Source organism: Colletes latitarsis, chromosome 6 (genome assembly GCF_051014445.1).
Source record: "Colletes latitarsis isolate SP2378_abdomen chromosome 6, iyColLati1, whole genome shotgun sequence".
Taxonomy (NCBI): Eukaryota; Metazoa; Arthropoda; class Insecta; order Hymenoptera; family Colletidae; genus Colletes; species Colletes latitarsis.
The window spans coordinates 12,569,246-12,595,865 of record NC_135139.1 but is presented as its reverse complement, the minus strand read 5'-3'; the positions used below and the strand labels follow the sequence as shown (position 1 = coordinate 12,595,865).

The 26,620-nt window shown below is 31.6% G+C and overlaps 5 protein-coding genes across 16 annotated transcripts in view; 2 read left to right on the top strand and 3 right to left on the bottom strand.

The window, feature by feature from the left end:
• The window catches only part of Hsc20 (iron-sulfur cluster co-chaperone protein HscB-like protein, mitochondrial), a 180,716-nt gene extending 163,188 nt beyond the window's left edge, over positions 1-17,528 (top strand). The window contains exons 1-4 of one of the 3 annotated variants that reach the window (XM_076767631.1): positions 15,857-16,052; positions 16,594-16,984; positions 17,059-17,315; positions 17,390-17,528. In XM_076767631.1, the coding sequence (XP_076623746.1) occupies positions 16,616-16,984; positions 17,059-17,315; positions 17,390-17,519 (756 nt within the window). In that variant the 5' untranslated portion in view covers positions 15,857-16,052; positions 16,594-16,615 and the 3' untranslated portion in view covers positions 17,520-17,528. Of the gene's footprint in view, positions 1-15,854; positions 16,989-17,058; positions 17,316-17,389 lie in introns of those variants that run through there. The other 2 variants (XM_076767630.1, XM_076767632.1) reach the window with 2 other exon arrangements.
• LOC143342499 (forkhead box protein J1-A) lies at positions 1,689-11,412 on the bottom strand. Of its 4 annotated transcripts, XM_076766453.1 has the most exons (5): positions 11,297-11,412; positions 10,984-11,027; positions 3,321-3,603; positions 2,754-2,932; positions 1,689-2,637 (listed from the first exon to the last, which is right to left on the bottom strand). In XM_076766453.1, the coding sequence occupies exons 3-5, from the start codon at positions 3,556-3,558 to the stop codon at positions 2,215-2,217; spliced, it is 840 nt and encodes a 279-aa protein (XP_076622568.1). In that variant the 5' UTR covers positions 3,559-3,603; positions 10,984-11,027; positions 11,297-11,412; the 3' UTR covers positions 1,689-2,214. The 4 variants fall into 4 exon arrangements, with proteins under 4 accessions (XP_076622568.1, XP_076622570.1, XP_076622571.1 ...); XM_076766455.1 differs by lacking the exon at positions 10,984-11,027 and having other exon boundaries at positions 11,297-11,309; XM_076766456.1 differs by lacking the exons at positions 10,984-11,027; positions 11,297-11,412 and adding an exon at positions 4,873-4,912.
• Positions 12,795-15,692, bottom strand: LOC143342663 (dual specificity mitogen-activated protein kinase kinase 4). 3 transcript variants are annotated; one of them, XM_076766778.1, is made up of 10 exons: positions 15,431-15,692; positions 15,144-15,258; positions 14,744-14,815; positions 14,545-14,659; positions 14,363-14,452; positions 14,100-14,277; positions 13,917-14,036; positions 13,539-13,838; positions 13,216-13,442; positions 12,795-13,125 (listed from the first exon to the last, which is right to left on the bottom strand). In XM_076766778.1, the coding sequence occupies exons 2-10, from the start codon at positions 15,184-15,186 to the stop codon at positions 12,960-12,962; spliced, it is 1,311 nt and encodes a 436-aa protein (XP_076622893.1). In that variant the 5' UTR covers positions 15,187-15,258; positions 15,431-15,692; the 3' UTR covers positions 12,795-12,959. The 3 variants fall into 3 exon arrangements, with proteins under 3 accessions (XP_076622893.1, XP_076622892.1, XP_076622894.1); XM_076766777.1 differs by having other exon boundaries at positions 15,144-15,692; XM_076766779.1 differs by having other exon boundaries at positions 14,363-14,437; positions 15,144-15,692.
• Positions 17,529-17,602: 74 nt separating the features above from the next.
• On the bottom strand, positions 17,603-18,843 carry Ak6 (adenylate kinase isoenzyme 6). Of its 3 annotated transcripts, none has more exons than XM_076767636.1 (4): positions 18,794-18,843; positions 18,376-18,454; positions 18,152-18,303; positions 17,603-18,083 (listed from the first exon to the last, which is right to left on the bottom strand). In XM_076767636.1, the coding sequence occupies exons 2-4, from the start codon at positions 18,407-18,409 to the stop codon at positions 17,742-17,744; spliced, it is 528 nt and encodes a 175-aa protein (XP_076623751.1). In that variant the 5' UTR covers positions 18,410-18,454; positions 18,794-18,843; the 3' UTR covers positions 17,603-17,741. The 3 variants fall into 3 exon arrangements, with proteins under 3 accessions (XP_076623751.1, XP_076623750.1, XP_076623749.1); XM_076767635.1 differs by lacking the exon at positions 18,794-18,843 and adding an exon at positions 18,635-18,783; XM_076767634.1 differs by lacking the exon at positions 18,794-18,843 and having other exon boundaries at positions 18,376-18,774.
• Positions 18,844-19,248: 405 nt separating this feature from the next.
• LOC143343085 (uncharacterized) lies at positions 19,249-25,820 on the top strand. 3 transcript variants are annotated; one of them, XM_076767627.1, is made up of 3 exons: positions 19,249-19,395; positions 20,097-20,784; positions 21,407-25,820. In XM_076767627.1, the coding sequence occupies exons 2-3, from the start codon at positions 20,347-20,349 to the stop codon at positions 21,752-21,754; spliced, it is 786 nt and encodes a 261-aa protein (XP_076623742.1). In that variant the 5' UTR covers positions 19,249-19,395; positions 20,097-20,346; the 3' UTR covers positions 21,755-25,820. The 3 variants fall into 3 exon arrangements, with proteins under 3 accessions (XP_076623742.1, XP_076623743.1, XP_076623744.1); XM_076767628.1 differs by having other exon boundaries at positions 19,273-19,390; XM_076767629.1 differs by lacking the exon at positions 19,249-19,395 and adding an exon at positions 19,414-19,537.
• Positions 25,821-26,620: the final 800 nt, after the last annotated feature.

Genomic DNA, 26,620 nt, shown 5'->3' with positions numbered 1-26,620 from the left:
AATTGCACTGAAGAGTTCGCGCTAAGTCGACGTTGAGTTTCTTATAAACGCATAGCTCATGACTCGCATCTCGAACATGCTTTCATTGTTACATGTTATTACTTACTTTTATCGTATCCAAACGTTATTGAAACATTGTTATGTTATTATTTTATATGTATAATTTTCCATTGACAAAACCATGCAATTCGCTATGAATATAAAGGTAATTTCCACATTGCAAAATCGGTGTACTACGTATCAGTGTGCATACTTAAGTCCAAAGATATTCCATTATAACATTTGTATATTTTATTTAAGTTATTACGTTAAACGTAAATTCTGTTATTGCGATAGTTATTATTTTTTAATAACGTAACATAGTAAGAATATATCCAAAATTTCTTATAGGTTAACAAAACTATAGTAAAATAATCCGTAGCACAAGTTTTGTTTTAAGAGTAAATCTTTTTATTCATGAATTAGTCACTTTTTTATACTACCCTCGTTAGAAGATTGACGAATCTAAATCTAACTGAATACGGGATACGTACTCCCCATGATCTGCTAGGAAAACCAAAGTCTTAGAGGCGACATCTAATTTCACGGCGGAATTTTATTCTCCAAGTACTAGAAACACATGTAAACTTAATTAACAAAGGCTAAAAAATCTTTTCACTGCCAAACTATAAAACCCACCGCAATTTCTCTAAGATTAAACCAACATTAAAAGACAACCTTACTAAGTTCCTAAGAGAATCTAAATTTCTGTCCAAAATAATGTAAAATAGGTAGATGAAACTTGTTATCTTATTTTAGTCTCTCAGTCTGGTTTTTGTAACGTCAATCTTGTGTGGATAATTTGAGTAATTTAACTTTCTACATACAATTATTTGCAAAATTGAAAGAACATTATTTTTAGACACATATTTAAGAGTGAAAACTTATTTTTTGTATTTAACAAAAAATAAACCAAAAAAAGCATACACGCGTATTCATCATTTATATATTCTCTTGATCTTTGCATTAGAAGTTTCAAAAATCTATGGCGCCTTCTGTGAAGTGGGATTCTAACTACTAAAATGATAACAGGAGCACAGAATAGAAAAGAGGTCGACGAACGGCAGTAGAGAGAGGGGAATATTGTGCGAAAAAGACAGAGAATATGTATCATGTGTTGCTGAGAAGATATCAGTTCAGACGGCACAGGGGTCAGGGGTACGTGGCTCGCTTCACCTAACGTTACGAAAATGAATAAATTTTTAAAGAAAGTAATCATGAATGACATTGTCGATGCAACCGTTTCTAAAATTTATTATTTCTATTTTAATTAATAATTTCTAAGGGTAAGATTTTTGTGAGACCTCTTCCCCTCTTTGAACTCACTGGGTACATCGAATAGCCTTGCTTGTTTAGTAATTTATTGTTTAGGGGACGTATTAAAATATTTATGGATACACGAAATAATGTTTATTTTTTAAGATAAAATATAATTGATGCAATTGGGTAAAGTAAAGAAACACCAAATCGGCAATCCACCTTCTATCTTCTTCGATAATACGTTTAAATATTATTTCTGTGTATTAAAAAATATTTTAATTTCAAATAATTGAAACTGTGTAAATATATATATTTGTACACTATATATTATCTTGTCATAATTATTTTATTGTTTGTGCATAGAAATATACATGCCTGGTAATATTTTTTCACAGTGTTAAAGTTAAATTCAAATCCTTTCTATTCTAGCAGAATATATTATACACGTATACGTAATTCATAATAGATTAGTGTTTTGAAGCAGAAAAAAGAGAAAAGAGAAAAGAGAAAAAGAAATAAATATAATTATACAAAGGGTAATAAATAAAGAGACATATATAAATGTTTGGTAAACTCGGGTAATTAAATATTTAACGAAACGACAGTTTTAACAAACTGAATAAAAGGAAAGATAGCTATTTATGTAGTTTGTATCATGAACGATGCAATCACGATGCAGTGGCAAAAAAAATTGTGTACATTGTATACCCTCTCAACTTTTATTAACACTGAAATAGAAAAGGTCACAATATTATATATTTAAATTAAATTTTCAGTTACGACAAAGATCGAAAACGCATAAATTTCAAGAGGATGGAAATCGAATATCGGCAAGTACATACATTTCGGTTAAAAAATTTTTTTTCAACTCTTGAGAAAAAAGAAAACAATAAATAAATGATCGATTGGTTAATTTTAAAGGGTGTCCAGAAGGGAATCTAAAAGATCCAATTGATTCTCGTCCCAGCCTGCGGTGGCTATTAGCAAACCGGTAAGATCGTCTTCGCTTAAACTAACTTGCGTAGAATCGGGAATTTCTGAGAGACAATCTGGAATCGGAGGAGATACGCTGCTAGGCGGTGTCTCGTACAGCGTCGATAGACAGCTGATTGATGGCGCGCAATTCTCTTGTGCATTATTTAATACCATCGTTGTCATGGCCGTTTGTTTCTTTGATCCACGGATCCGTTGAGATATCGTTGCACGTCGTTTCGATTTTCTACCTTCTTCCATTCTTTCTAAATCTAACTTCCAGAAACCACCCTTTCCGGGCTCGTCCTTCGACCGTGGCAGCTTCACGAAACACTTATTCAACGATAGATTATGTCGAATCGAATTCTATTTAAAATTAACGAACACGTTTTAGTTTCTTACTTAGTCATTTAAAAAGAAAAATGATTTTATCCAAATCTCTTTCTTCTCTTTTTTTTTTTGTTTTATTTTAATTCTCGTACCTGCCATGCTGGGTCAGCATATTTGTAAAATAGAAAGTTTTCTCGAATCCATGCGTATATGTTTGAAAGGGATACTTTATTGTTGTTTGCACGCATCGCCAAACATATGATTGTAGCATACGAAAATGGCGGTTTTGCATCGGGATCGATCCGATACTTCTCGGCATTTTCAGCTAGATCTGTGAAAATAAACAATTATTTTCTACGACAATTCTTGCGCAATTTAAGTGCTTGTAATAATTTTAATTTTCTTTTTCGAGTATCATTGCAGTCTTCATATGATATCGGTCTTAACTATTCGTATTTTATACATATATACTAAAATGAATATGTTTAAATAAATTATTCCAAATACTCGAGGCTACTATTTCACAGAGTAAATATTGTTTGTAAAAATAATTGTTTCTAATTATTATAGAGATCTTTAAACCTCATTCAAATCAATAAAGTTTTTCCTAAACGTGACGATACGAGCAACAAATATTAACATAATATAATGGAGAATTGTTTTATATTACCAGAAAGTTTTGACGGTGAACATTGTAGGAATAAACGAATGTTATTTACCTAATTCAGCCTTAATTAAAGGCGATAACTTTTTCCTCGCTTGTCTGGTAACGGGCGGCGGAGATGGAGAACAGGGTGGCGTTGGTAAATTAGAAGCACTCGTAATATCGAGCGATTGCAACCACGTAAGACTCGTTAACTCTGCTTCGACACCGTAGTCTTCGCTGTGCATCTTCTCCCTGATAACTGACGAATCGCAATCCGTTGGTGTTTCAATTTCAATCACCTCTGCCTTCATTTTGGTTGTTTCTCATCGCATAAGTACGAAACAGGTGACAAGAACCTGTACAAAAAGCAACCAGAACTTGAACAACGCACGTGCCACCTACCACGCACCACTTAACGTTCCTAATCAATCTTTTGTAATCTTTATTTCTATAAACGCGTTGAAACAATTTTGTATTGCCTTTCTGACCTTTCGGATTTTTTCCAAAATTGCTTTTTAAATAATAAAAGTGTTTCACGCGAAAGCTTTTTTTAACCATGACTTTTTTCATAAAAGATACTGAACAATTTAATCTATTTTAGACTAATGCCTGTAATTTTTTAAATCCTCTTATCGGTACCTCTAACGAATGCAACCAAGTATTTTTCATTAAAACCCACAACGCCATTTAAGGCGAAGAAAATATTATTTAATTTCTTTTCACTTTAATAACGTCTGTACGATTCACAATTAAAAATATCGATAAAAAAAAGTTGTTATTTAACATAAATATTAAATTTAAAACGTTCGTTATAAATGATAGTAACGACGCAAAAACGCAACGATAGGGGTAGTTTAGGTATTTATCGTGGCACGGTGTAGCAAACTCACGATATTGAAAAAACATTCGTGCATATGTTATTATTATTATCAACATCTAAATATTTCGTTTAAATACTTGTCTTTTTCGAAATAATCTGAAACATTATGAATCGAAATATAAACTTATCTTTATTTTTACTTTCTAGTCATTGCAAACTACATACTCGACCAAAAATTTATATTATTATTATTTGATAGATATTATCAATTATCAATAACGAGAACCTTGAAAAGTCTAAAAGTAAGAAACAAAGACGCGGTCTTTTTATTTTATTTCATAGGAAATAAAACGTTCCGCGGTGGTGTAAAATTCAGATAGTTAACAATGTGAATTCATTCCATCGATCGACAAAGAAAATTACTGTGTCCAATTGGTAGCAGTCTGCATATCCCAAGTTCATATTCTGAACTCACCGGCGTATAATATTGCGTCCGACACGAATATATCCTTTACTAGACAATCGCCAATGCGAACGAAAATTTTTTGATTACTCGTGTCGTGATTAGAAAATTTTACATTCTTTGGAATATAGGCGAAAACAAACAACACTGGACGAATAAAATACACTGAAAACGGTAACGTAACTTTCGTACGCGACGATCACGGAGTATCTCGATTATTTTTAGCGATCAGCAACAATTTGAGACTTCTCGATGACCGAAACGTTCGCGGTAAATTCGTGTTTGTTGGTCTTAGCGAAGAAATTTACACGAGAAACGATTTATTATTACGTGTATACATACGTTTCCACCTACATACACGGTAAAATGTCTAAACCGCATGATCGTTCGAATGAAACTAGTAGTACGGGGTAGCGAGAGCCCTGATAATCCCCCACTTTGAATCTAGTTTCTTGTCGTGAACCATTGGTCGTGGTCGCCGCGCGGGACAGGTGTTGGCTTCCTTTTGCAGGTGGACCATATGTACATACGTGCTATTTAAACCTACAGCACTCTTCCCTCGCAATAAACAGGGGAACCATTCCCTTGCCTTTCTTATTTATCATAATATTTGCCACGCTCTCTTTTCATGTTTCGTTTTATCACAATTTTCTCAACCGGAAGGACACTTGTGCCTCGATCATTTCAGACACGACGGTAACATACATACGTCATACAAATATATATAATCACAAGTCAATAATTTTCTCACGCAGACAATTCGCTGTTTTATTTAGATTATGTTTATTAACACTAGATTTTCAAAACCCTTCGATTTGACAAGTGTCAGACTCCATACTGAAGCTTGCAGAACTCATAAATATTATTCTTCATTAATTTATATTGAATTTGATTAATGTAACGATACGAATATATATATCTTAATTAAAAGACAAACTGTATTTTAATATAATTGTTAACATGGTAGGTTTTTAAAAAAATATATGTAATTTTTGTCCGTAAATCTAGCGTTGACTTTGTCGATCCTTCGTGTTTCTCTTGAATAATCACAATTATTTTTAATAAAATTGATCTAGCATTCGCCGTTTCTTATGAAAATGTTTAACAAACGCTTTAGAATTGCGTGGTATCGGTTCACAACCTTCATTCAACAAACATAAATTTTCGTACTGTTACAACTCGTTCCTTTTGTTTCGATATTCGTTAAATAATAGAGAAAAGACGAATTATAGAAAATTGAATCTTCTAAATCGTATGCCATAACGGAATAGCAAATAAATATAAACTTAATACATTCTACTACTCTAAATCTTCTTGTTGCTCCATTTTATTAAATGTTCATCTATTTAAATTCGCATTGCGCTTATTTAAATTTGATTTTTCCAACGTAGTTTTCCGTTCCGTCTTTATAATTTGCTTCTTTTGATTTCCAATTTTCTCAGACACATTCAAAATGTTATTACTTGCGGCTATTCTTACTGTTCTATTTGAAATTATTCGCAATTGGTTGATGTTAATTTCGATATTCAAGTTCCACGTCGAATAACGTTTCGGTCGGTGGATAGCATTATGTCCCCAAGTTATTCGAATTCGTAGAAACGTGGTTATGCTTCTACTTATGTCCTTGCACATATTATGCATGTATACAGCAAGTCCTCGACTTGTGCGGTTTATTCATTCTGGAGTTTTCCGTGTATAAGCACACGACCTTAAAATCAGATTAAACATTTTTTTCAAGGCGAAAAGAATTTATACTTAACAAATTCCTTAAAACCGTGGGAACATCACTGTTTATAGAAGGCAATGCAAATAATTTGCTGCACAGTGTATGTCAAAATATAACGTTTCATAGTTTCTTGACATTTGTATAATGTTTATTTACAACGATGCTTAAATATAACTCATTCTATACTTTTTTATTTTTCTACGGAAAGAAGGGTACACGTAAAAACTCAAAAAATAAAAAAAGTATTTTGAGCAAAGCTCTTTTTTTTTATTATTTATTACTTCAACAAACGGTGCAACGATTAATGTTGTTACCGACGATTGAAATGCATTTTTGCTTTTATATTTTATACTTTATACTTTAAAAGACATTGTTTGCCAACCACATTTACGTCTTGCAACCAAACAATTCCTCCTTTAAAGATTTCGATTATTAAAAGTAACGAATGTATTTTTCATCACTTCGATTAGGAACATTGATATTTCGAGGGAGTTCGGAGAAGTTAGAAAAGTTGGGAAAGCGTAAGAATAATAACTTTTACACCGTTCTAGTACCACGTATACCTTGCGATCAAACTTTGCTTTTACGAAAGAAAGTTTCGCTCGTATCTAGGAAAAAACCTTTAGGACACGAGTAAACTAAAAAATATTTTTGCAATATTATTTTTACGATAAAAAATAAAAGAATTTACATATAATAGCAAAATTTCGTTTACAATCTCTCTGGAAATACAAACAGTATAGGTGAGCAAAAAGCAATTTTAAAAGGAGTTTCTTCCGCGGTTCTATTTTTTATATTGTCAACGGTTTATAAACTGATCGACTTGCATAGGTATCTTTTGCGCGAAAGCATCGAGAAATAAAACAATAAAAGAGGTCGAACCTTTTAACCGATCGATCGCAACGTACTTAGATAATGAATAAATAAATAAATAAATAGCGGTAAGAATGAAATTAATTAGGTTTGGAAGACACGTTGCATGTTCTTTTATGTTAATAAAAAGCAGACGTCCGTATTGAAAAAGCAGGTAAAAATCATTTGACAATAAACTAGAGGTGGTCGCATAATCTAGTCGCGTAGTAGAGGTACTTTCATTGATCGAATCAGGAAGGCAGTGACCGTCGGTTACGATATCCACCGGCATAAGGGAGGGGAAAGAAGCACAGCTATTCGACGATGCCGAGAATGGCGTGTTAAATTTCAGAACTCGGCTTATCATTGGCTGAGGTACGTTAGGATCGTTAGGGTGAAATCCCCCTGACAAAATCTCACGAAACGCAGACGCAACTTCACCCTCTACGCAGCAACCTTCGCGTGGGCGTTATCCAAATGTTCGACCAACCCTCTTTTCGTATAATCATGGAAGAAGATTGAAACGTTCGAGGTGATCGGTCCAAAAACCGATAAGAGTTTAGAATCAGGATCATTTTTTTTTTCTTTACGATAACAAAGATAATGGAGGACAGTTCGAAGAAGAGATTATTTTTTGTATCGAAATGCAACATTTGGAAATTGTGTAATGCTGTTTGCAAAACGTCGTATTTGCGACTTTCGACGAATAACGAAAGAAAAATTCATTGGAAAAAAAAGATAGAAATTCAGCTGTACGTTGTAGCAAAGTTTCGTGCCATTTATGTAGTCCAAGTGGAAGTATCTACCTGCACGATCAATAATCTCCTGGGAACATCCGTTCCCCTGCTGGCTTACCCACCTGGCTACCCCTGCAGTAATAGTAACACCAGCAGCACCACCAGTACCACCAGCACCGACAATAGTAGCACCTGCTACCCTCCCCTGACCGTCCGCCAGTCGCGTCAGGTTCTGAGTCATGATCACTTTTCGTTTTATCACCATCTACCAATACCAATTGTTGTCGGAAAAATACGTTTCTCAACCTCTTCAGGGACACGCACGTGCACCCTTACTTTTTACACTGTTTTAAATATCCTATTATACAGGGTGTTCGGCCACCCCTGGAAAAAAATTTTAGTGGGAGATTCTAGAGGCCAAAATAAGACGAAAATCAAGAATACTAATTTGTCGATGGAGGCTTCGTTAAAAAGTTATTAACGTCTAAAGTTCCGCCCGTACTGAATTTTTTGATCGAAAATGGTTAGGAATTCAGAGGTATGTCTATTCACCAAAAATAATTATAATTGACCCCCGCAACCGAAAATAATTTTTGTAGAATTAATTAAAATTTTTTTTTTTCATCGAAAAATTTAGGCACCTACCCCCTGTCGATTTTCCTTAAAACTTCGTTTTTGTTATTTAGTAATTTTGTTTGACGCCCTAGAAAAAAGTTGTCTAATACCTTTTTGTAGGTACCCATGAGCTCTACTTCAGAAAAAAGTTTCATTGAAATATATTCACAATTGTAGGAGTTATGGCTGTTTGAAAATTGGACCATTTTTATGGGGTTTTTCTCATTTTGCGGGGTCAAGGATCAACTTTTCGAATATTTTTGCGATTTGTACATATTCTCCATCAAAATACGCGTAGTTTGCTTTTTTAAACATTAAAATCGTCCAATCCGTTCAGAAGTTATGACGTTTTAAAGATTCGCATGAAAATTCGGGCAGACATTTCTGGCCAAAAATTAGATTTTCGGTATGGAATTTTTTTCTCGAAACTGAGTAGGATTTCGGGGGTATGTCTATTCACCAAAAATGCTTGTAATTGACCCCTATAACTAAATATAATTTTTTTAGTACGATTTTAAATTTTTTAATTTCGTCTAAAAATTTCAGTACCTACTCGAATTTTTTTCTCGAAAATGGGTAGAATTTCAGGGGTATGTTTATTCACCAAAAATGATTGTAATTGAGCCCCGCAACCAAAAATAATTTTTTCAGAGTGATTTGAAATTTTTTAATTTAATTTTTTAATAACTTTTTAATGAAATCTGTCAAGAAATTGATATTCTTGGTTTTCGTCTTATTTTGGCCTCTAGAATCTCCCATTCAAATTTTTCCCAGGGGTGGCCGAACACTCTGTATAAAAGACAACGTCGTCGCGAGATGGCTAAATAATAATTTAACATTTTCTACTTCATTCTTCCATAATCTTTGATATTACGATGGCAGTGGTAAGGGTGTACCAGACAAACTTTCGAATCAACCCAAAATTTTATTCTCCAGCGAGATAAACGTGTCCTTTCAACTTTCAATCGATCTGAAAGCCGTCCTGTCGATTAACCACCCTTGTACGGTGAACAACCTGTACACCTGCACAATGCGTCCCTGAATATTTCTAATAAAGCCATGTGCCAGTTCGCAGGTTCGTCTTTGGACATTATAGAAAACGTATAGGGTGAAGTTGCGAGGACTATACGTAAGTGAAAGACAATTTAGAAACGTACAAGCATGCTTGCATTTTTTCACAAATAGAATTCTTTAGACTCAGGAGGGTAAATGCTTTTAAATCCGCCCACTTTAGACGATGATACTTTTATTGATTAGCGGAAAACGCCACGAGCACGATGCGCGTACAAATTTCCAGTTAATTTCGCAAGGGTGATTCAATCGGAAGATGCAAGATACTTCTTATATCGAATAAAAGTACGAAACAGGGGCGAGAGACTTTAACCCTTTTGCTAAGGATTTCGACTTTAGTCCACACCTTGCTAAACAAATATCCAACTTTAGTATAATAAATTTATACGACTGGATCTTCTCGATCTGCGCAAATTATTCGTATGGGAGAAGATAAACGAAATGATACCGACTCGTTGGTTTATGAAAAAGAATGCATTAAAGTCAGCAAAGATCAAGAATGATCAAACGATGTATGATGAACGACCTCGAGTATGAAAAATCCAGTATCTAGAGAAAAACATCATTCGTTTGGAAGGGGCAAATAAAAAGGATGTTTCTTAAGTTCAGATTTCTACATTTCAGGGTCAAGGTGAATACTGTCATGTATTTGCAAAGAGAATCTTTGAACAAAATCTTTACTATTTTTACCATCATTGGTATGACAAACTAAAATGAAATCTCAATTATTGGATTTGCAAATAATACCCGTGTAGATGGGAACAAGCAACCTGTACTAAATTAATCATATGATCTTAGAGTTTCCTTGAGAATAGTAAGGCGACTCGAGGTCGATCACTTTTAATGCGTATCCGTAAGAAATGTTTATAGAGCATCGCACGAAGCATGATGTGGACGCGTATCAATGGGCAACCTAAAAGGCTACATACTACCCCAGGAAGTTACAAATATAGACACGAATGTGAGTATAGATTTGAGGAGAGCGATGGTGCTCTTATAAAATATTCAAGGGAATTGATTCCGACAACCACAGCAGCAGTAGCAGCGACGGTAGGTAGCGATAATATAGTTCGAACGATGTTGGTTAAAAATCCAAAGGAAGATGCGTGCGAAAAAGACAATTACGCTTCTTTTATCCATTGAATCGTAAGAGAATATTTTTTACGTTACATATTTAATAATTATCAAGCGGAATAAACTAAACACGATCAAATCGTCGAGAGGATTGCGTAAAGAGAGAACAATTTAAAGTAATCCAAGTAATTATTATCAAATTTTTATGCCAAATGTGATTGCAAAATATGGTGAACTTGTGAAAAAGTGAAATTTTATTTTACCAATAGTACTCGGATTTTTTTTGCGTATGTGCCCTCCACGGCCAAAGACACTTGTGTTTCGGTGTCACACAAATAATATAAAATATAAATAAACACCATACAGTTTAATATTTACCTTAACAGTCGTACCGCGTCGTTCAACCAAAAGGAAGATTCAATCTGAAAATATTGAAGAGAAAAGAAAAAACTAAAAAAGTCTGTTAATATTTTAACGTGTTTTTTTTTAGTGAAACTAGAAAATTAAAATTTATCGAATCTTATGCACTTGATTTAACTATTGATGAATATGCACGCACGGAAGAATTCAATTATTTCAATCGTTGGACAGAATTTTTGTACTCGTTGCGTATTGGTTTCGGTTCGTTCGTCGCCATTTTTCAAAGAGTTCAAAAATGTTACCAAACAATTCGAATTTGAACCAGTGTTACCTTTAGAAACTGCGATTACAACCACCAACCACCGGTGCCACCATTCTACCGCCATCTCCTTGCTCAGGTGAACGATACCGATACCACAGCTACACATCAAATAGGTATCTTACACCTTTATGCAGATATATGTACATTTCACAAGCCTATCGATTACGGTTAACATTCCTTTCTTTTTATGTATCTTCTATAGATATCGCGTCTATGCAAATAATTCGTTTTTACTAAATGGAATATAAAGAAAAGAAACGAAAAATGAAACAGGTTATACGGTATATACCTACTTCAATAAATAATCATCCAAACATTTTTTTCGGCAATCTCGCTTTTGTTTTTGCATTTTTTTTTTAATGCAAATAAACCAGACATTCTGAAAACATACGAAATATTTTATTCCTCACACACGCGAACGAAGATTAATTCAAATTATTGAATTAACGTGTTCGATAAAATGTCAGTCAGTAATTCACACAACTATCATACATCTAGATAAATTAATAAATATTATATTTTCCGGTAAATATAATCTCTTTAATGCCTGCTTTAAGAATAGACATAAAAGTTTTTTACATACGTAATTTATATTTTGCTCCATTCCAAACTGTCGATGTGTAAGGTTCAAGTATGAATATTTTGAGAAACTCTATCGTTTGGACATTTGTTAAAAATTTGGTAATTTGATAGTATGGCGAATAATGTGTATATACACGTACCTATAAATGTGAGGAATGTATATACAATAGATAAAGTACATATTAAATTTAATGGAAGAAGTTTTCAGTCAAATATGATTTTATTCAATTAATGCGATTAAAGTTGAGTGAATTGTACACGAATTGAAAATGTATTTGACAGAAAAAGAGAAGAAAAAGTTAAGGAATACGATGATTTGTATCCCAATCGATACGAATTACTTTTCCTTCTCCTTAATTTCTTGATAATTTTCATTTACATTTTTCTTCTTTTATACTACAAAAAGAACAATCATGTTTCTTTGCGTTCTTTGTTGATAATTTTCAACCGATCGAAACAATACACACGTACGCACGTTAGTCGTAACATCATAAAGTTGTGAAAACTAAAGAAACGATATTATAACGTATTGCATATAATAATTCAAGCGTTAATTTGATGGGATCTACTGGAAGGGTTGTAAAATTTATAGTATAATGGATGTTGTGAAAAAAAGATAAAGACGAGAGCATGAGAACGTGAAGGGGTACAAGTGAAAAAAGTTGAGAAACTGTGTTATCGTCATATTCTTATTCCATACACTGAATACCACATTTTTAGGATTACGCCATTCTCATCCTCAGGATTCTTATACACGAAGCGAATAATATGGATTCAGTTTTACAAAGTGTTGTCATAATATAATTTGAATGAAAAAGCCGGTTTCGAATGTTCACCCTATGCATTATTCTGTAAATGACAATTTGTCATTAGAACACTTCTAATTGCTATGTATATAAGAACTCTGTGACACGATAATACATGATTCTACAGAAAATTATTTATTATCAACAATGATCGATGTTGATAAATTTTACTACCTACGCTAGAATTGAAGTGCAAATGACTTGCTCATTTACAATAATCAGTTTGAAAATTTGAAAAATAATAGAAATTAAGGTACAAACGTGGATCTTTTTATATTTTCAATTTAATGCCGATTGGTAGTAAAAGGCGTCAATCCCCTGAGAACCATGTTATCGAGAACGCCACTTATATACGCCGCAACGTCGACCGTATCTTCTTCTGCCTTTCTGATAAAAGGATGCTCTAACAATTTATTGTACTTTGGCCGTTGCGTCTCTTCTTTAATTAAACTGTAACGTTAAAAAGATAAAGAAAGCATTATTTAGTCGTAGCATGAGCCAATAGAATTCATAGTTGGTTATTATATTAAATCTATTTACCATGTATTGACAAAGTTTACAAAATCCATAGTAAAATGGTTTCCATTTTCGTTTGGGGATAACCGTGGTGGATCACCTTGAACCACTTGATAAAGCTGCTCAAAGACTGAATTCCACTTTGGATATGGGAAATAACCAGTTGCAATTTCCATTAACGTAATCCCTAATGACCAGACATCGCTTCTAACATCATAACCTCTTGCACGCTGAGGGTCTATCCTTTCTGGCTGAAAGATTATATTACAATTAACTGCTTCAATTAATAAGCATTAGATCCATAAAATCTTTTGAATACTCAGCATTTAATCTATTAATTTACGTACGGCCATATATGGTCTGCATCCAGCGTCTCGTGTGCGGGCAATAGAATCTACCAATTGTCCAGATATACCAAAATCGCAAAGTTTTATATTACCGTGCCGATCTAATAGAATATTACTAGGTTTTACATCCCTATGAATTATTCTTAACTTTTCCTTGAGGTAATTCAATGCTTTTACCGTAGCGACAGTAATTTTTCCTAAAATACGTTCTGGTATTCTTTCTTTTAATACCTCATGAATAAACTTATAAAATATATCCAATGAGGTGTCCATAAGTTCCATACATATCCAACAATCACCCTAAACAAAACGAAACAAAACGCAACGCAATGCATGGTTAACAGGTATATCTATAATTAAACGTTACTAAAGACATACTTCTTTGAATAAAGCTCCATAAAACTGCACGATACATGGACACTCATTAGACTTCATTACAACTTCTAAATCCATTAGTAGTTGGTTTTGTTCCCGTTGATCCACCGTAGAACGAATTCTCTATGAATAAATTTAGTTACCAATAGGATAATATTTTAGTTTGAATAACATTAAAGTACATACCTTCACAGCCATAACAGTATCACTTATCCTATGAATCATCTTATTTACAGTGCCAAAGCCCCCTCGTCCTATTTCTCCTACATCCTGAAGATCTTCGCTAGTGAAATCGTATACCACATTTGGCGATAACTGTAATTTTCCAGTACTTTGCATCGACTGACACATTCGTAGTTTATCCCTATAACATTATGCATTCTTAATATGTATGAATATCATTGGAATATAAATAATGTTTAGTAATTAACATATGTAATTTTTGTTACCTTGTTTTGTCAGGGAGATCTTGCGGAATTATAGAACGTGGTCTCAATGGTAATTTCGGCAAAGGTAAAGGCAAACTTGGACGAAAAGATCTATTATTAAATGTGATAATAACTGTACAAAAGATATCGTTTAAAAACTATAATTTAAATATTTTGTATCTTTGTTTTGATAAATATCTTACATTGGTGGACAAGCTGTTGCTCCGGTCGAATTGGAAATGGAAGAGTTTGTTGAATTAGTAAACGACATATCGCTTCCTTGCGTTTGAAAACTGGACTTCAGTTGCCTTCGCTTGTCTGTTGTAAAACAATCACAAGTATTATAAAAATTAAGTATATATATAGAATACATTTAATATGTACGTTTTATACATATTATACCTGACAGTTCATTTTGAACATCACTGATGGATCCAAAATCCAAACGGAGAGAATTAAATGTTCTGCTGGAACCTAACATTGACAATAAAATTAGTCAAAATATTGACATTATCATAAAGATAATACCATATAACATTTATTTATATACTACTTTGTTTGTCTCTGAGTCTACATATTAATATAAATATATATACACATATACAAAAGTATATATAAATATATGTATGTATGCTATACGTATCCATACATATATATACTTGTGCATATACACACGATATATGCGCGTGTGTACGTAGAATAAAATTATATGATTTCTCAAAAATAAAGAAAGTAGCATGTAGGTTATGTAGCTAAAATGATTATTGCATTAATGAATAAACTTTCTAGCCTTTTAACTTACTTTGATTCGTTGGAATTGAGAAATTCCCTCGATTATCTGTCATTTTGAAAATTCTCAATGCCTAACTACTAGAAGAAGAACCTCTTAACGAAGGCACTTCTCTTAAGAGACCTTTCTGCAAGATTTGAACAATGTAACATATGTGTTCTGCTGCAGACGCACCATTTGTACAGTTTCGTTCTTTTGCAAGTATCGCGCACAGAAATCCTATTCTTTTACTGTCTTTAAACACTTTAGTTACCGTAAATGAACTTTCTTTCTATAGTGAAAATGAAAGAGCACCTCACCGTAGACCAGATCTGTCGCGACCACTTATATAGTTGACGGCTGCGTCGGCGTATGCATACGTGCTATTTCGTATAATATGTATGATAAATGCAAAAAAACGATAATGCTAACTTTACATTTAACTATAATTAAACAGCTCAATACTGAGAAAAACCTTTTCTCTTGGATTGCTTTTCATTTTTTATTTATTTTCATTTCATATAACGTTTGACAGACTCGTACAACACAGAAGAAATTCACAAACTATCATAGTTCTTCTTTTTATCATATCAAGCGCTAGTAGTAACTTGTCACTTAAATACTATATAGAGGGCCTCGAATCAAACGTATACAAAGATTATCATTGACTCTTATTGGTCTGTAGTCTAAAATATATAAAGCTTTAGCAGTGCCCTCTTCCCTGCAGTGTTACCAGATCGTGCATCAGGATCAGGGGTATTAGTGTAGATACTATCCGCAAGGAGAATGCACGTTCTAAGTATCAACGCTTAAATATACATATAATGATCTCGAGTAGCGTGAAAGTAGAAGATAGAAGACGTGAAATCCTGTTTTAAACTCTGATTGACTAATTCAAATAGTAACTTTTAAGGAAGTGGGTGATTGTTCGTACAAAAACAGGTCAAAAATATAAAACAAAATTTTTGTGTGCGACCTTCAGTTATCGAAAAACATAACTTTGAAAATCTGCGGGATGGGATACACGTGATGGAAGGGGGGGCTACGAGCCAAATAAAGTTGAGAAACACTGTATAAAAGGACTTGTTAATAAATATTTTGATTTTCATATATATGAACTTATATGAACACCGATTGTTAATCAATAATTTGCTCTCTAAGTTAGGACTAGAGATTTTAGTAGTTGTTTCAAAATTCATCAATACATTACCGACAACAGCAAATCTAATGACCACTTGTAAACTAAGCCCATGATCAAATTGTTTTCTAAAATCAACATACAATTAAAGTATTATACATTCGTTATCGAATGCAGTTTCATTGTTTATAATAAATGACCTATTAATATTTAAATTGTTGAAGCCTATTTAAAAGTAGATCAAAATTTCAAGTCCGTCGCAAATTGTTAACTTTGTTACTCCTTAGCATTCGTTAAAAAGTTAGAAATCTATATATATTGTTTTCAATGTTAACAAATTTATAGGTTATGCCATTCACAGTACAAAATGTATATGAGAAGAGCGGTTTCTAAATTTATGAAGAATTGCAACGTTTCGTATTTCAATTTAATACAGCAACAACGAAATTTTCATTCGTATCGTGCAGAAAAATATAACTTCCCTTCGTTAAATTTAACGAATATATCACAATACTCGAGTGACAGTCCGTTAAAATGTTGGAATTGTAATTTTACGTATAAATCTGATCTATTTTGCTCTAAGTGTAAAACTTTACAAAAACCACCCGAAAATTTAACTTATTTCGAAATAATGGGTATTCCGAAAAGTTACGATGTAATGGAGACAGACATTCGAAGAAAATATAAAGAACTTCAAAAATTATTGCATCCTGATAAATTTAGTAATAAATCAGAGGCAAGTATATGAAATATTATGGAATTATACCTTTCCATATAAAGATGCATATTTTGTTATTCTGTTTTTCATAGAAAGAAAAGCAACTATCTGAAAATTTATCATCACTGGTAAATAATGCTTATAGTACATTGTCACATCCATTAAAAAGAGGGCTATATATGTTGAAATTAAATAACAGAACAATACCAGAGGAAACAGATAATATAAATGCAGAGTTTTTAATGGAAATTATGGAAAAAAATGAGGAAATAGATGATGCATTTAATGATCACGAAAAAATAAAAAAATTGATGGAAGAAAATGAAGTAGTGTTAAATAATTTGTCAATGTAATACTTCCTCTTAATAAAAAAGAAATATGCTAGTCTATGACATAAACTAATGCAGCTGTTCTTTTATGCAGGGAAATTGCAGATGCATTTCGGGAAAATGATGTCATAAAAGCAGAAACTCTTCTTATACGAATGAAGTATTATGATAGTATACATACTAGATTAAAAAACTTAAAACATGATTTAGGTATAATAGAATGAATATAAATATTTTCTATAGTGTACAAAGCATCTATAATATAATTGTATAAATATATGTGTAATATAAAATGCGTGCTATTATATAGCACTTTATTACCTACAAATTATCTTAAATCTCTTATTGATATGTCAACACTTTATATCATTATAATATGTTATATATATATATATAAAACAAAAGCAGGGCAATATGTGATAAAAATAATAACTCATAATATTAACTTATTCCTGTTGATTATCTATTTCCCATTGTTCAATCCATTGGCACATTCTATTTACATTTTCTCTGGCTTGATTTAAATTATTACTTGCTAATTCATGAACTATTTCTTCTCTGTAAGCTGACTTTGCCTCTTCAAGGATAGTTTGAAATATTTCACAATCTATATTGTCTTCTAACTTTTTTCCTGTATAACCTCGTTCTATTAAACGATCATATAAAATTGTATTATCAGTCCTCAACACAAACACAATGTCAAACCATCTCTCTGGAAAAAAGTCAGCTCCATGGTAATCAACAATTTTTCCACCTTCACACATAAGACTTTCCATTTGGTCCAATAACTATAATTGAAATATGTAGTTCATTAGTTAACAAAGATTGTGAAATGTATGATTATGAAAACAATTACCTTATCTTCATCTAAAATAGGACATTGATATATTTCATCATATTCTTCTAAACATTTGTTCTCAATAGCAAATTTACTAACATCAATCCATTCTAACCCTGTCATTTCTGATAAAAGACGAGACATTAAACTTTTTCCAACACCAGGTGTACCTAAGATTAAAACATTATTTGTTTAACCTAACATTATAATTAAACTACATTAACTATTAAAATTACAATTACCTGTTATTAAAATGTTCGGAGAATTTCTATTCATGTTGATTATCTCTGAATATTTTAATTATACTTTTTATTGTCGGAGCTATGAAAATAAATTATGCATTGTAAACATTGTTAACATGCTTTTGGAGGTTAATTACGATATTTATGTATTACGTGACACGAGGGTACACAATATTTTGGATTCAATAAAAAAGAAACGAAAAGAAAGCAACGTGTTAAATTTCGATAGATTAAAAATGTTTAAAAAATGTTCCTGCACCTCAATTTATAATTAATAACCTCAACATATGTATGATATGTTAACTAAATTCAATGTTAATAATCGAAGGTTAAAGTTTCTTTTTTTTATTGTTTTTAATTGTTTAATTAAATATCATATTATCTTCAGTGAAAAATTTGAATAAACAAAACCACATGCCTGTGACAGAACCTTATTATAATTCGTTATATTCTAACCAGGAATGTATCATAGATCTAACGTACATTGGGTTGACAAAATTTATTTTAAATATACTTTTATTTGTATTGTTTAATGTGATAATTTTATATATTTTTCCTTGTTGCCTTTTTCATTATAGAATTGTAATTATTATACATAAATAGTAATTTGTATAATTTTTATTGAATCTGTAGTATTTGGGGCGTAACACCACGCTATTTGGCTCTTGTGAAGCTTATCGCAAGTCACGTGGTTTTGTTTACCCATAGTTTTCCGCTGGACGAAATATAGATTAATTATTTTAAAATGTCTATTTTTACAAATACATAACACTATCTTATCGTGTTCAAGGTATACAACATTATTATTTGTAGATACTGCTTGAAACTATTTCATTAAAATTACTTTGCCTTCATTTATAAAACTATAAATAAAACTAACTGTCGAAGGTCTATATTTTCAACATACTTCGTGGACATTGATGCAACGTAACACGTGTTGGGTCGAGTACGTTTATTTAAAGAGAGAGAAGACGTAGTAGTTTCATCAGAAACACGGAATTTTCGTCACTGATTCGTAAGGTCAATTTATCATTAGTATTAAATTTTTAAGCATATCGGGCGGGTGTACAGTCACAACGACAGTGAAATATTATGATAAATAAATAATCACCAAGAATCCCTGTTGTGGTATTTCAGGAACAATCGCTCACGGCACGACCTGGTACGACAAGAATGAGCTGGCATAATTCGTTGTACTCATTATTTCAAAGCAATCGTTTTTCAATATTTAGTATATTTTACAATTGTGCCGTTTGCTTTGTTTCTGTTTACTGATTATTTCGATCGTCATGTAAACTACCAGTCCTGTTTCTCAACACGATTTACCTAACCTGCGTTATTATGATTTATAACCTAATTAATACCCATAACATATTGTTATCTAGTTCCATTACGAAATGAAATCAGTTATTATACACGTGAACATATATTTTAATAATATAATGCAACAAATCATATATGCATAATATTATCGAAATTTGCTTGTTTTAATGTTTGCTTCAGTTTATACATTGAAGAAACAAACAAACAAAGTACTTAAAGTGGATAGATTAGATAGGTACACATTCGTCTATTTAGAATATTCCTTTGGAATTGATGCTTTTAAACACGATAATGTTATTGTAAATTATTAATAATAATTAATACTTAATAATTTAAGTACATACAGTTGGTATTCAAATCAATAATTTATTAACAATAGATTTTCTGTATAATTTCAGACGAGAATAACAGATACAATTGGTACAAAGTCTATATACCAAAGAAGAAACAAGATAGCATAGCAAAAGTTTCACAAAAAAAAAACACAATAGATCATAAAAGATTTAAGTATTGCAACGGTGCAGAAGGGCTCTATGTGCGCCACATCAGTTTCAGCAAATGGTACTTTAGTTTTCAAGAATATTGTGTCAAGGCATCAAAGAAGGAATTCATTTACAAATTGTAACCTTGGTATACGACAAAGGCAACATGCGCAACGAAATCACTGCAGCAGTACTATTCTTAGTACAGCTGATAGAAAAAAACGAAAAATTTAGTCCTGATCAACTGGAATGTTTTAAACGACGTTTGGTCGAATTATTGACAGAACGTTTTAAAAATCATTGGTTTCCTGACAAACCATTCAAAGGTCAAGGTTATCGTTGTATTCGTGTAAATGGTCACAATCGGAGGGATGCAACTTTGGAGAGTGCTGCTACTGCTGCTGGAGTTAAATATGAAGATTTGTCGTTACCAGTAGAATTAACACTCTGGGTCGATCCTAACGAAGTTTGCTGTCGATTTGGGGAAAGTAAGGGGTCCTATTGCACATTGGCATCATTTGACGATAAAGAAAATACTGTACCAATTTTCCATGGAAGTGAAGAACGTGAAAATAAACAATCTGAGGGGCTGACTAAGATACAGGTTATTATATTATTATGTACATATTTGCCTAAAATAATATATATTTAATTTATATTAATATTTTCTCGATTTTACAAGAAATTTTTATGAAATTTTGCAGTCTTGTAGAATGTCTAAAAATTAGGGATATATGTATGTTTTTATAAATGACAAAAAGAAAATACTCGGGGATTCCGAAATCCCCGGAAAGTCAATTCCAAGAATTGGTGGGATAGCAATTGGTCAATTTCTAAATGGTCTGATATTCTTAAGATTCTTTAGAATTCTTGAAATTCACAATACTTTCTATAATATTGCAAACATAAACTTGTTCGATTTGCAAGATATGTATATCTTCGAGAATACAACGGCCTTTGGATTCTCGAAATTACCGAAAGTATCAAAAAACCTGAAAATATCGAGAGTCGCGGTATTTTCGGGATCCCGCACACCTCTAGTTATCGTAGCTAAAAAGAACTATATATCCCTTATTTTTAATCATTTTATAAATTTGCAATTTCATCAAAATGAAGAGGGAATGAGGCACTGCAAATATTCCTTATTAATTTGAAAAATTAATATAAATTATGTAAAGAAGTTAGAACATAGTTAAAATAACAAAGCCTATGTTATTTTTGTACAGAAATCCCCTTTGACCACCAATGCAGAACAAAAATCAAAACCATTAAGCTCTGCTAATCAAAATCAACAGCATAGTAATAATAGTACAGGTAGGAGACGCAATTTGAATAGCCCTAGGCTACACATTAATAGAAATCGTTCGTGGTTCGGTCCCTCCTTCAGTATGGGTTATGGTCCTCATCCAATAAGTCAACCGTGGTATAACATTATGCCTCCTCACTTTTTGGGTGGTCCGTCCCCACCGCCTTTTATAGGTCACCGAGGAAATAAGTGGATTCATCCACCTTCCTACCCTACAGGACCCGCTCGTTTCCACCATTGGTCCCCTAAAGCTGCTCTTAAAGTATAAACAAACTCTCTTTATGAAAGTAGTTAAAAAATCTGTTCCTTTGTATACAAAAAATAATATAAAATTGATACTGTTTGAGGCTTCCGTGTGTAAGCTGTGTCCTTGGAGGAAATTGTTTTAACGATTCGCTAACATTGCAACTAGCACATTGATATTGATTTGTGATTTGATCCTTGATGAAGCTAACTGTAATGTTGGCGAAACGTCGGAACAATTTCGTCCAAGAATACAGCTTAAACCTGGAAGTCTTAATCAGTATCAACTGTTAGAAACTGAGCTGTGAAAGCCTAAAATATCTTATAAAGTATAAAATTGTTTTGTCAATTTAAAAATTTTATAATTCAGTCGAAGAATTAGTAGTAATATTGAGAAAATGTGGTAATAGTAATAGTAATGTATTATTGTTTGCATTCGATTTTTCAAAAATTGAATATGAACGTTTTTATATTAGGAACAGATTTATTAACGTTTCAGTGACGAAACTTATCCATTTTGTAATTACAAATGACCTTGTTCGAATTACGACTAAGGCTTACGATTTTTTATGATGAGAAATGTTGCATTATTACATGTTATATATAAATAATTAATTGGATGATAGATGTTTAATTCCGGATGCAAGGTTGCTTGTAAAATATTAGATTAGTGAGAATTTACCTAGAAAGGATTGTCATTGATGTGTGAGACATAAAAATGAATGTTATATCACTTGTGACACTTTTTCCCATTAATCCTTAAGGAAAGGATTTAGTAAAATATAGATCGTATATATTTCAAAAGGGAGCAGTATTGATTTTAAGCGGGTTTCCAAAATTAAATACAATTGCTCATTAAATTATATGTAACAAATTTTAATGCCTTTATAGGCGATCTCAGTTCATTAGTAAATATTTCATATATCAAATTCTATCATGTAATAGAAAGAAAGAGTTTCAAATAACTTTTTCTTTGATGTATATATAAAACGTATTCATAATGACTAGAGCTTCAAAATTCATTTCATTTTTCAATATTGTTATAGAACAGTGCAGAGACAGAGAATTTAGCCATGTAATCTGCTAATTTATTAAAATAATGATATGCTACAACAATGTTGATAAACCATGTATACTTTGAAGTTCTAGTAACAGTGATTTGAAAATGATGTTTTGATTAGTTCAAATCAATAATTTTGTCTTTTATTTTGTACATGTGTATTATTATATTACATTAACGAATAGGGAAACGATATCATATTTGATTTCACAGGTTTGTGGTACAGAGAAATTTATAATATTTTTGATTCAAAAAGCATACCATACCTGTTACATGAACATACTGCCTCCATAGAAATTCTGTTAATAATCAGTTATATTAGAACATTACTAAAAAAAATACATGGATTCCATGGTTAATGTGCAGTTATAAAAATTAAATCTTTATTTTAATTATGCTCAACGTGAAGATAAATTGAGCTTACGTTTTTAAGTGAAACTAATGAAACTTAGCATTTAAGAATATATATCATTGATGTTGGTAGATCTATAGCACATTGGAGTTCAAACTTTAATTCTGTCGTACTAATGCTAATGTCATGTACATTCAATTTTGTATATTGTAGACAATTTATAACACCATAGTAATTTATACCTACTTAAACTATTTCCTATTGCTTTGTTAACACACACATACGCGCCTTATCTTTATTCTGGATTTATCTATGTCTGAAGGTTTCAAAAATCAAGTAATACAAATAAGATTTTTTGATTGCAATTTTATGCAGTATTTAAAGTGTTACAAGTTAGTTCTTTAGTAATTTTGTACATCGTTATTTATCTTTGATTACTATTCAAAGATGTACTTTGTATGAATATATGTATCACAGTTAGCAATTAAACAATCATTCTTCTTTAACTATTGTATTTAAATAATCTGCATTACTTGTTTTCTGAATTCTTCGGGTCATGTGATATGAATGTTTTAGTATTGTTAGTGCCTAAAATGTGCAATTTCTTTAATTTATATTGTAACATAGACTCACTCATAAAAGTAACTATCGCCTTATATACGTGAAAATTTAACGTGAAAGTTACTTTTAAGAATTACTTTCGTACAAGTATGTTATTGGTTTATTGGCGCAAAAGATATTCATTCTTATAAAAGGTATGCAGTTATTTTAATGACACATAATTAATTTGTTTGGTTTAAATATTTTAAGAATTTTTGATCGATGTTTCAAAGCATTAAAATTAATAACGTGAAAAATTTGTATTGAATGGCATAAGTGTTACCATCTGTTACATATATTTATATATATATTGTGAGTTGTAACTAACTCTAATGCAAATTGGAATATTGTTGTCACTAGGTACACTTAGTGTCTTTAGATAAATTTCTAAAACTATAGCCAGATACAGCATAAATATTATTGAACAGACTATATTAAAGAAAATTTTAATCAAATATGTAGTGTAAATTTGCAATTTTCATGTTTCACGTTTAGCATTATTTAATGTATGCATGAAATTTGCTCTATTATAAGTAATTTTTGTGTTCAATTTGTTAAATCTTATTCAGGAGTCATTTTGTTACAAAAGATGAAAATTCTATATGAATATAGATATTATAGTGTATATGTAGAATTAAGCAATGTTGCATTCGGACATATTCTTTTATTAATATATATATGATGCTCAACATTTGAAATGTTCCAAACTTTTTAATTGTGTTCATGTATAAAAAAAAAAGAAAGAAATACTTTATGCCCCATACAATAACATTTTCAAGCGATAAGAAATGTTCAGGAACAATTTTTTTATAAGGAATCTACATTCGAATAATATGTGATAAAATACATAGTATTTAATGAATATCTGCATATTTGGTGAAAAAAATTACATAAATTTCAAGCAAAAAGTATATTCTCTTTTATACAAAACATTCTTTTATACCTGTAATTTCTTAACTACATAATAGATAGACGTTAAAATTTATAAGTGAATATAGTGCTTTAGCACGAAAAATTAGTATCCTTTATATAGTTTTCAAAAAATATAGGAAAATAGTTTACACAATAAGAAAGAAGAAGAAATCCAAGATATTAATTCTTACTTCAAAAATACTATTTTTTCTTTTTTATGACCAATATGTATACAAAATTTTAATACTGTATTATTGTAACTGTATTTTACAGTTGTGTAAAAATACATTTTATTAAAAAAAAGCAAATTTGATATTAAGTGAAACTTTATAATAGATTGTCTTAATGTTTGGATCATTTCGATTGTAGGGTAAAGCACTATATAAGCGTATACATATATTCTACCACTGCTGTGTCATATGTTATAAGAATACTTCTTGCATAGTTATGCAACAATGACTATAATCCTGTTCTGCAACCATACTGATCTTCGCATTTTTTCATAACTTCAAATATATATCTCTGTTCAGTACTTTGTTTCGTGTTATCCAATAAAAGATATATTACACATTCAAGCAAAATATTTATAGATTATTAATTGTATGACCTCTTTACTTTTAGCATTAGAATCAAAATTTATGAACTTATCAATAACGTAATTATAAATCAAATTTTAAGACGTATTACGACGATTCATATCTGTACTAAAAATCAAAGAAATCATAATAAAACTATTATTGGTGAATTAAAAATTAATGATTATTATATCATAATATATATATTTTTTATTCAATAAATTTGTTTATTCTCGCATTTACTTTTTTAAATTATACGAAATAGAAAGGCAAAATTATAATATATTCCGTGCATCGATGTTTTATAATTCATATCTTTACACAGAGGTATTACATTGAGAGATAAAAGTGCTCTAAAGTTCAAATGGCAACTTTTTCGTAGTTCATTTTCATTCATTCACGACTTATGTTCATTTTAATTTCAAATCATTCCCTGCATTTGCTTGATAAGTGAAACACAATCTTACGAAGGTGAACAATTTTCCAAGTATTAAATACACATTGTGAACTTATAATTATTGTTGTATTAACATCATTAACAGTTTTATGATTACCAGCATTATGTATGGAATATAACAAATACTTAATAAATATTTCTGCAAATCAAGATCTATCGATTTATTTTCAATGTACTTACCCTCTCGACTCTTCTTTACAAATGGAGATCAATACGAAGAAAATTAATGTTAAATTATTTTAATTACAAAACTTGCGTTAATTCCTATCGTTTTTTTGCCGCGCAAAATCGCGTTAATATGTCGATGTCCAATAAGAGGTGCAATCATTTTCCTATGTGATTTCATTGGTCATGCTCGTGTACTGTATTAAGTACGATTTTCATTATTGAAATTTGATATTCAAACTCGTTTTTTTCGTTCGACAAAAGCATTTTTTTCCTTCGCGTGATTGTATGACACATCATGGAAAATCGTGAAAGTAATATACTATGACCTCGGTAGTTGTTAAAAAAGGTCTGCAACAGAGATGCCAGATGCAGCACCCGGTGCACTACTCACACATGCCAGATCACGCGTACGTGAGCTCGTGGAGTTTCGGAAAGTCGACAAAGGCAAACTGACACATGCTCTCTCTCATGCTGCTCTCTCTCAAGTTTGTCGTGGACTAGTTCGTTATTTTCAACAATAGATGGCGCTTATTTTTCGACCTCAAACCCCCTGGTGCTAAAACGCCCAAGTTTGTCGTGGAATAGTTCGTTATCTTCAACGCTAGATGGCGCGTATTTATCGACCTCAAACCCCCTGGTGCTAAAACGCCCAAGTTTGTCGTGGAATAGTTCGTCACCCTCAACGCTAGATGGCGCTTATTTATCGACCTCGGTGGAGCCTGCTAGAAAATGATCGTGAAGGCATCTATGAATACTCGCTGGAGTTA

Excerpts from the sequence above, each read along its gene's own strand:
- LOC143343085 (XM_076767627.1), top strand. The coding sequence starts at position 20,347 with ATGCGCAACGAAATCACTGCAGCAGTACTATTCTTAGTACAGCTGATA. Across the intron at positions 20,785-21,406 it reads AGGGGCTGACTAAGATACAG|AAATCCCCTTTGACCACCAA; the intron begins GTTATTATATTA and ends ATTTTTGTACAG.
- LOC143342663 (XM_076766777.1), bottom strand. The coding sequence starts at position 15,186 with ATGACAGATAATCGAGGGAATTTCTCAATTCCAACGAATCAAA. Across the intron at positions 13,839-13,916 it reads ATGGAGCTTTATTCAAAGAA|GGTGATTGTTGGATATGTAT; the intron begins GTATGTCTTTAG and ends CGTTTTGTTTAG. Across the intron at positions 13,126-13,215 it reads GTAAACTTTGTCAATACATG|TTTAATTAAAGAAGAGACGC; the intron begins GTAAATAGATTT and ends TTAACGTTACAG.
- LOC143342499 (XM_076766453.1), bottom strand. The coding sequence starts at position 3,558 with ATGAAGGCAGAGGTGATTGAAATTGAAACACCAACGGATTGCGATTCG. Across the intron at positions 2,933-3,320 it reads TTTAATTAAGGCTGAATTAG|ATCTAGCTGAAAATGCCGAG; the intron begins GTAAATAACATT and ends TTATTTTCACAG. Across the intron at positions 2,638-2,753 it reads ATGCTGACCCAGCATGGCAG|AATTCGATTCGACATAATCT; the intron begins GTACGAGAATTA and ends AATTTTAAATAG.
- Ak6 (XM_076767636.1), bottom strand. The coding sequence starts at position 18,409 with ATGAATAGAAATTCTCCGAACATTTTAATAACAG. Across the intron at positions 18,304-18,375 it reads TCCGAACATTTTAATAACAG|GTACACCTGGTGTTGGAAAA; the intron begins GTAATTGTAATT and ends TTTTAATCTTAG. Across the intron at positions 18,084-18,151 it reads CTATTTTAGATGAAGATAAG|TTATTGGACCAAATGGAAAG; the intron begins GTAATTGTTTTC and ends TTTCAATTATAG.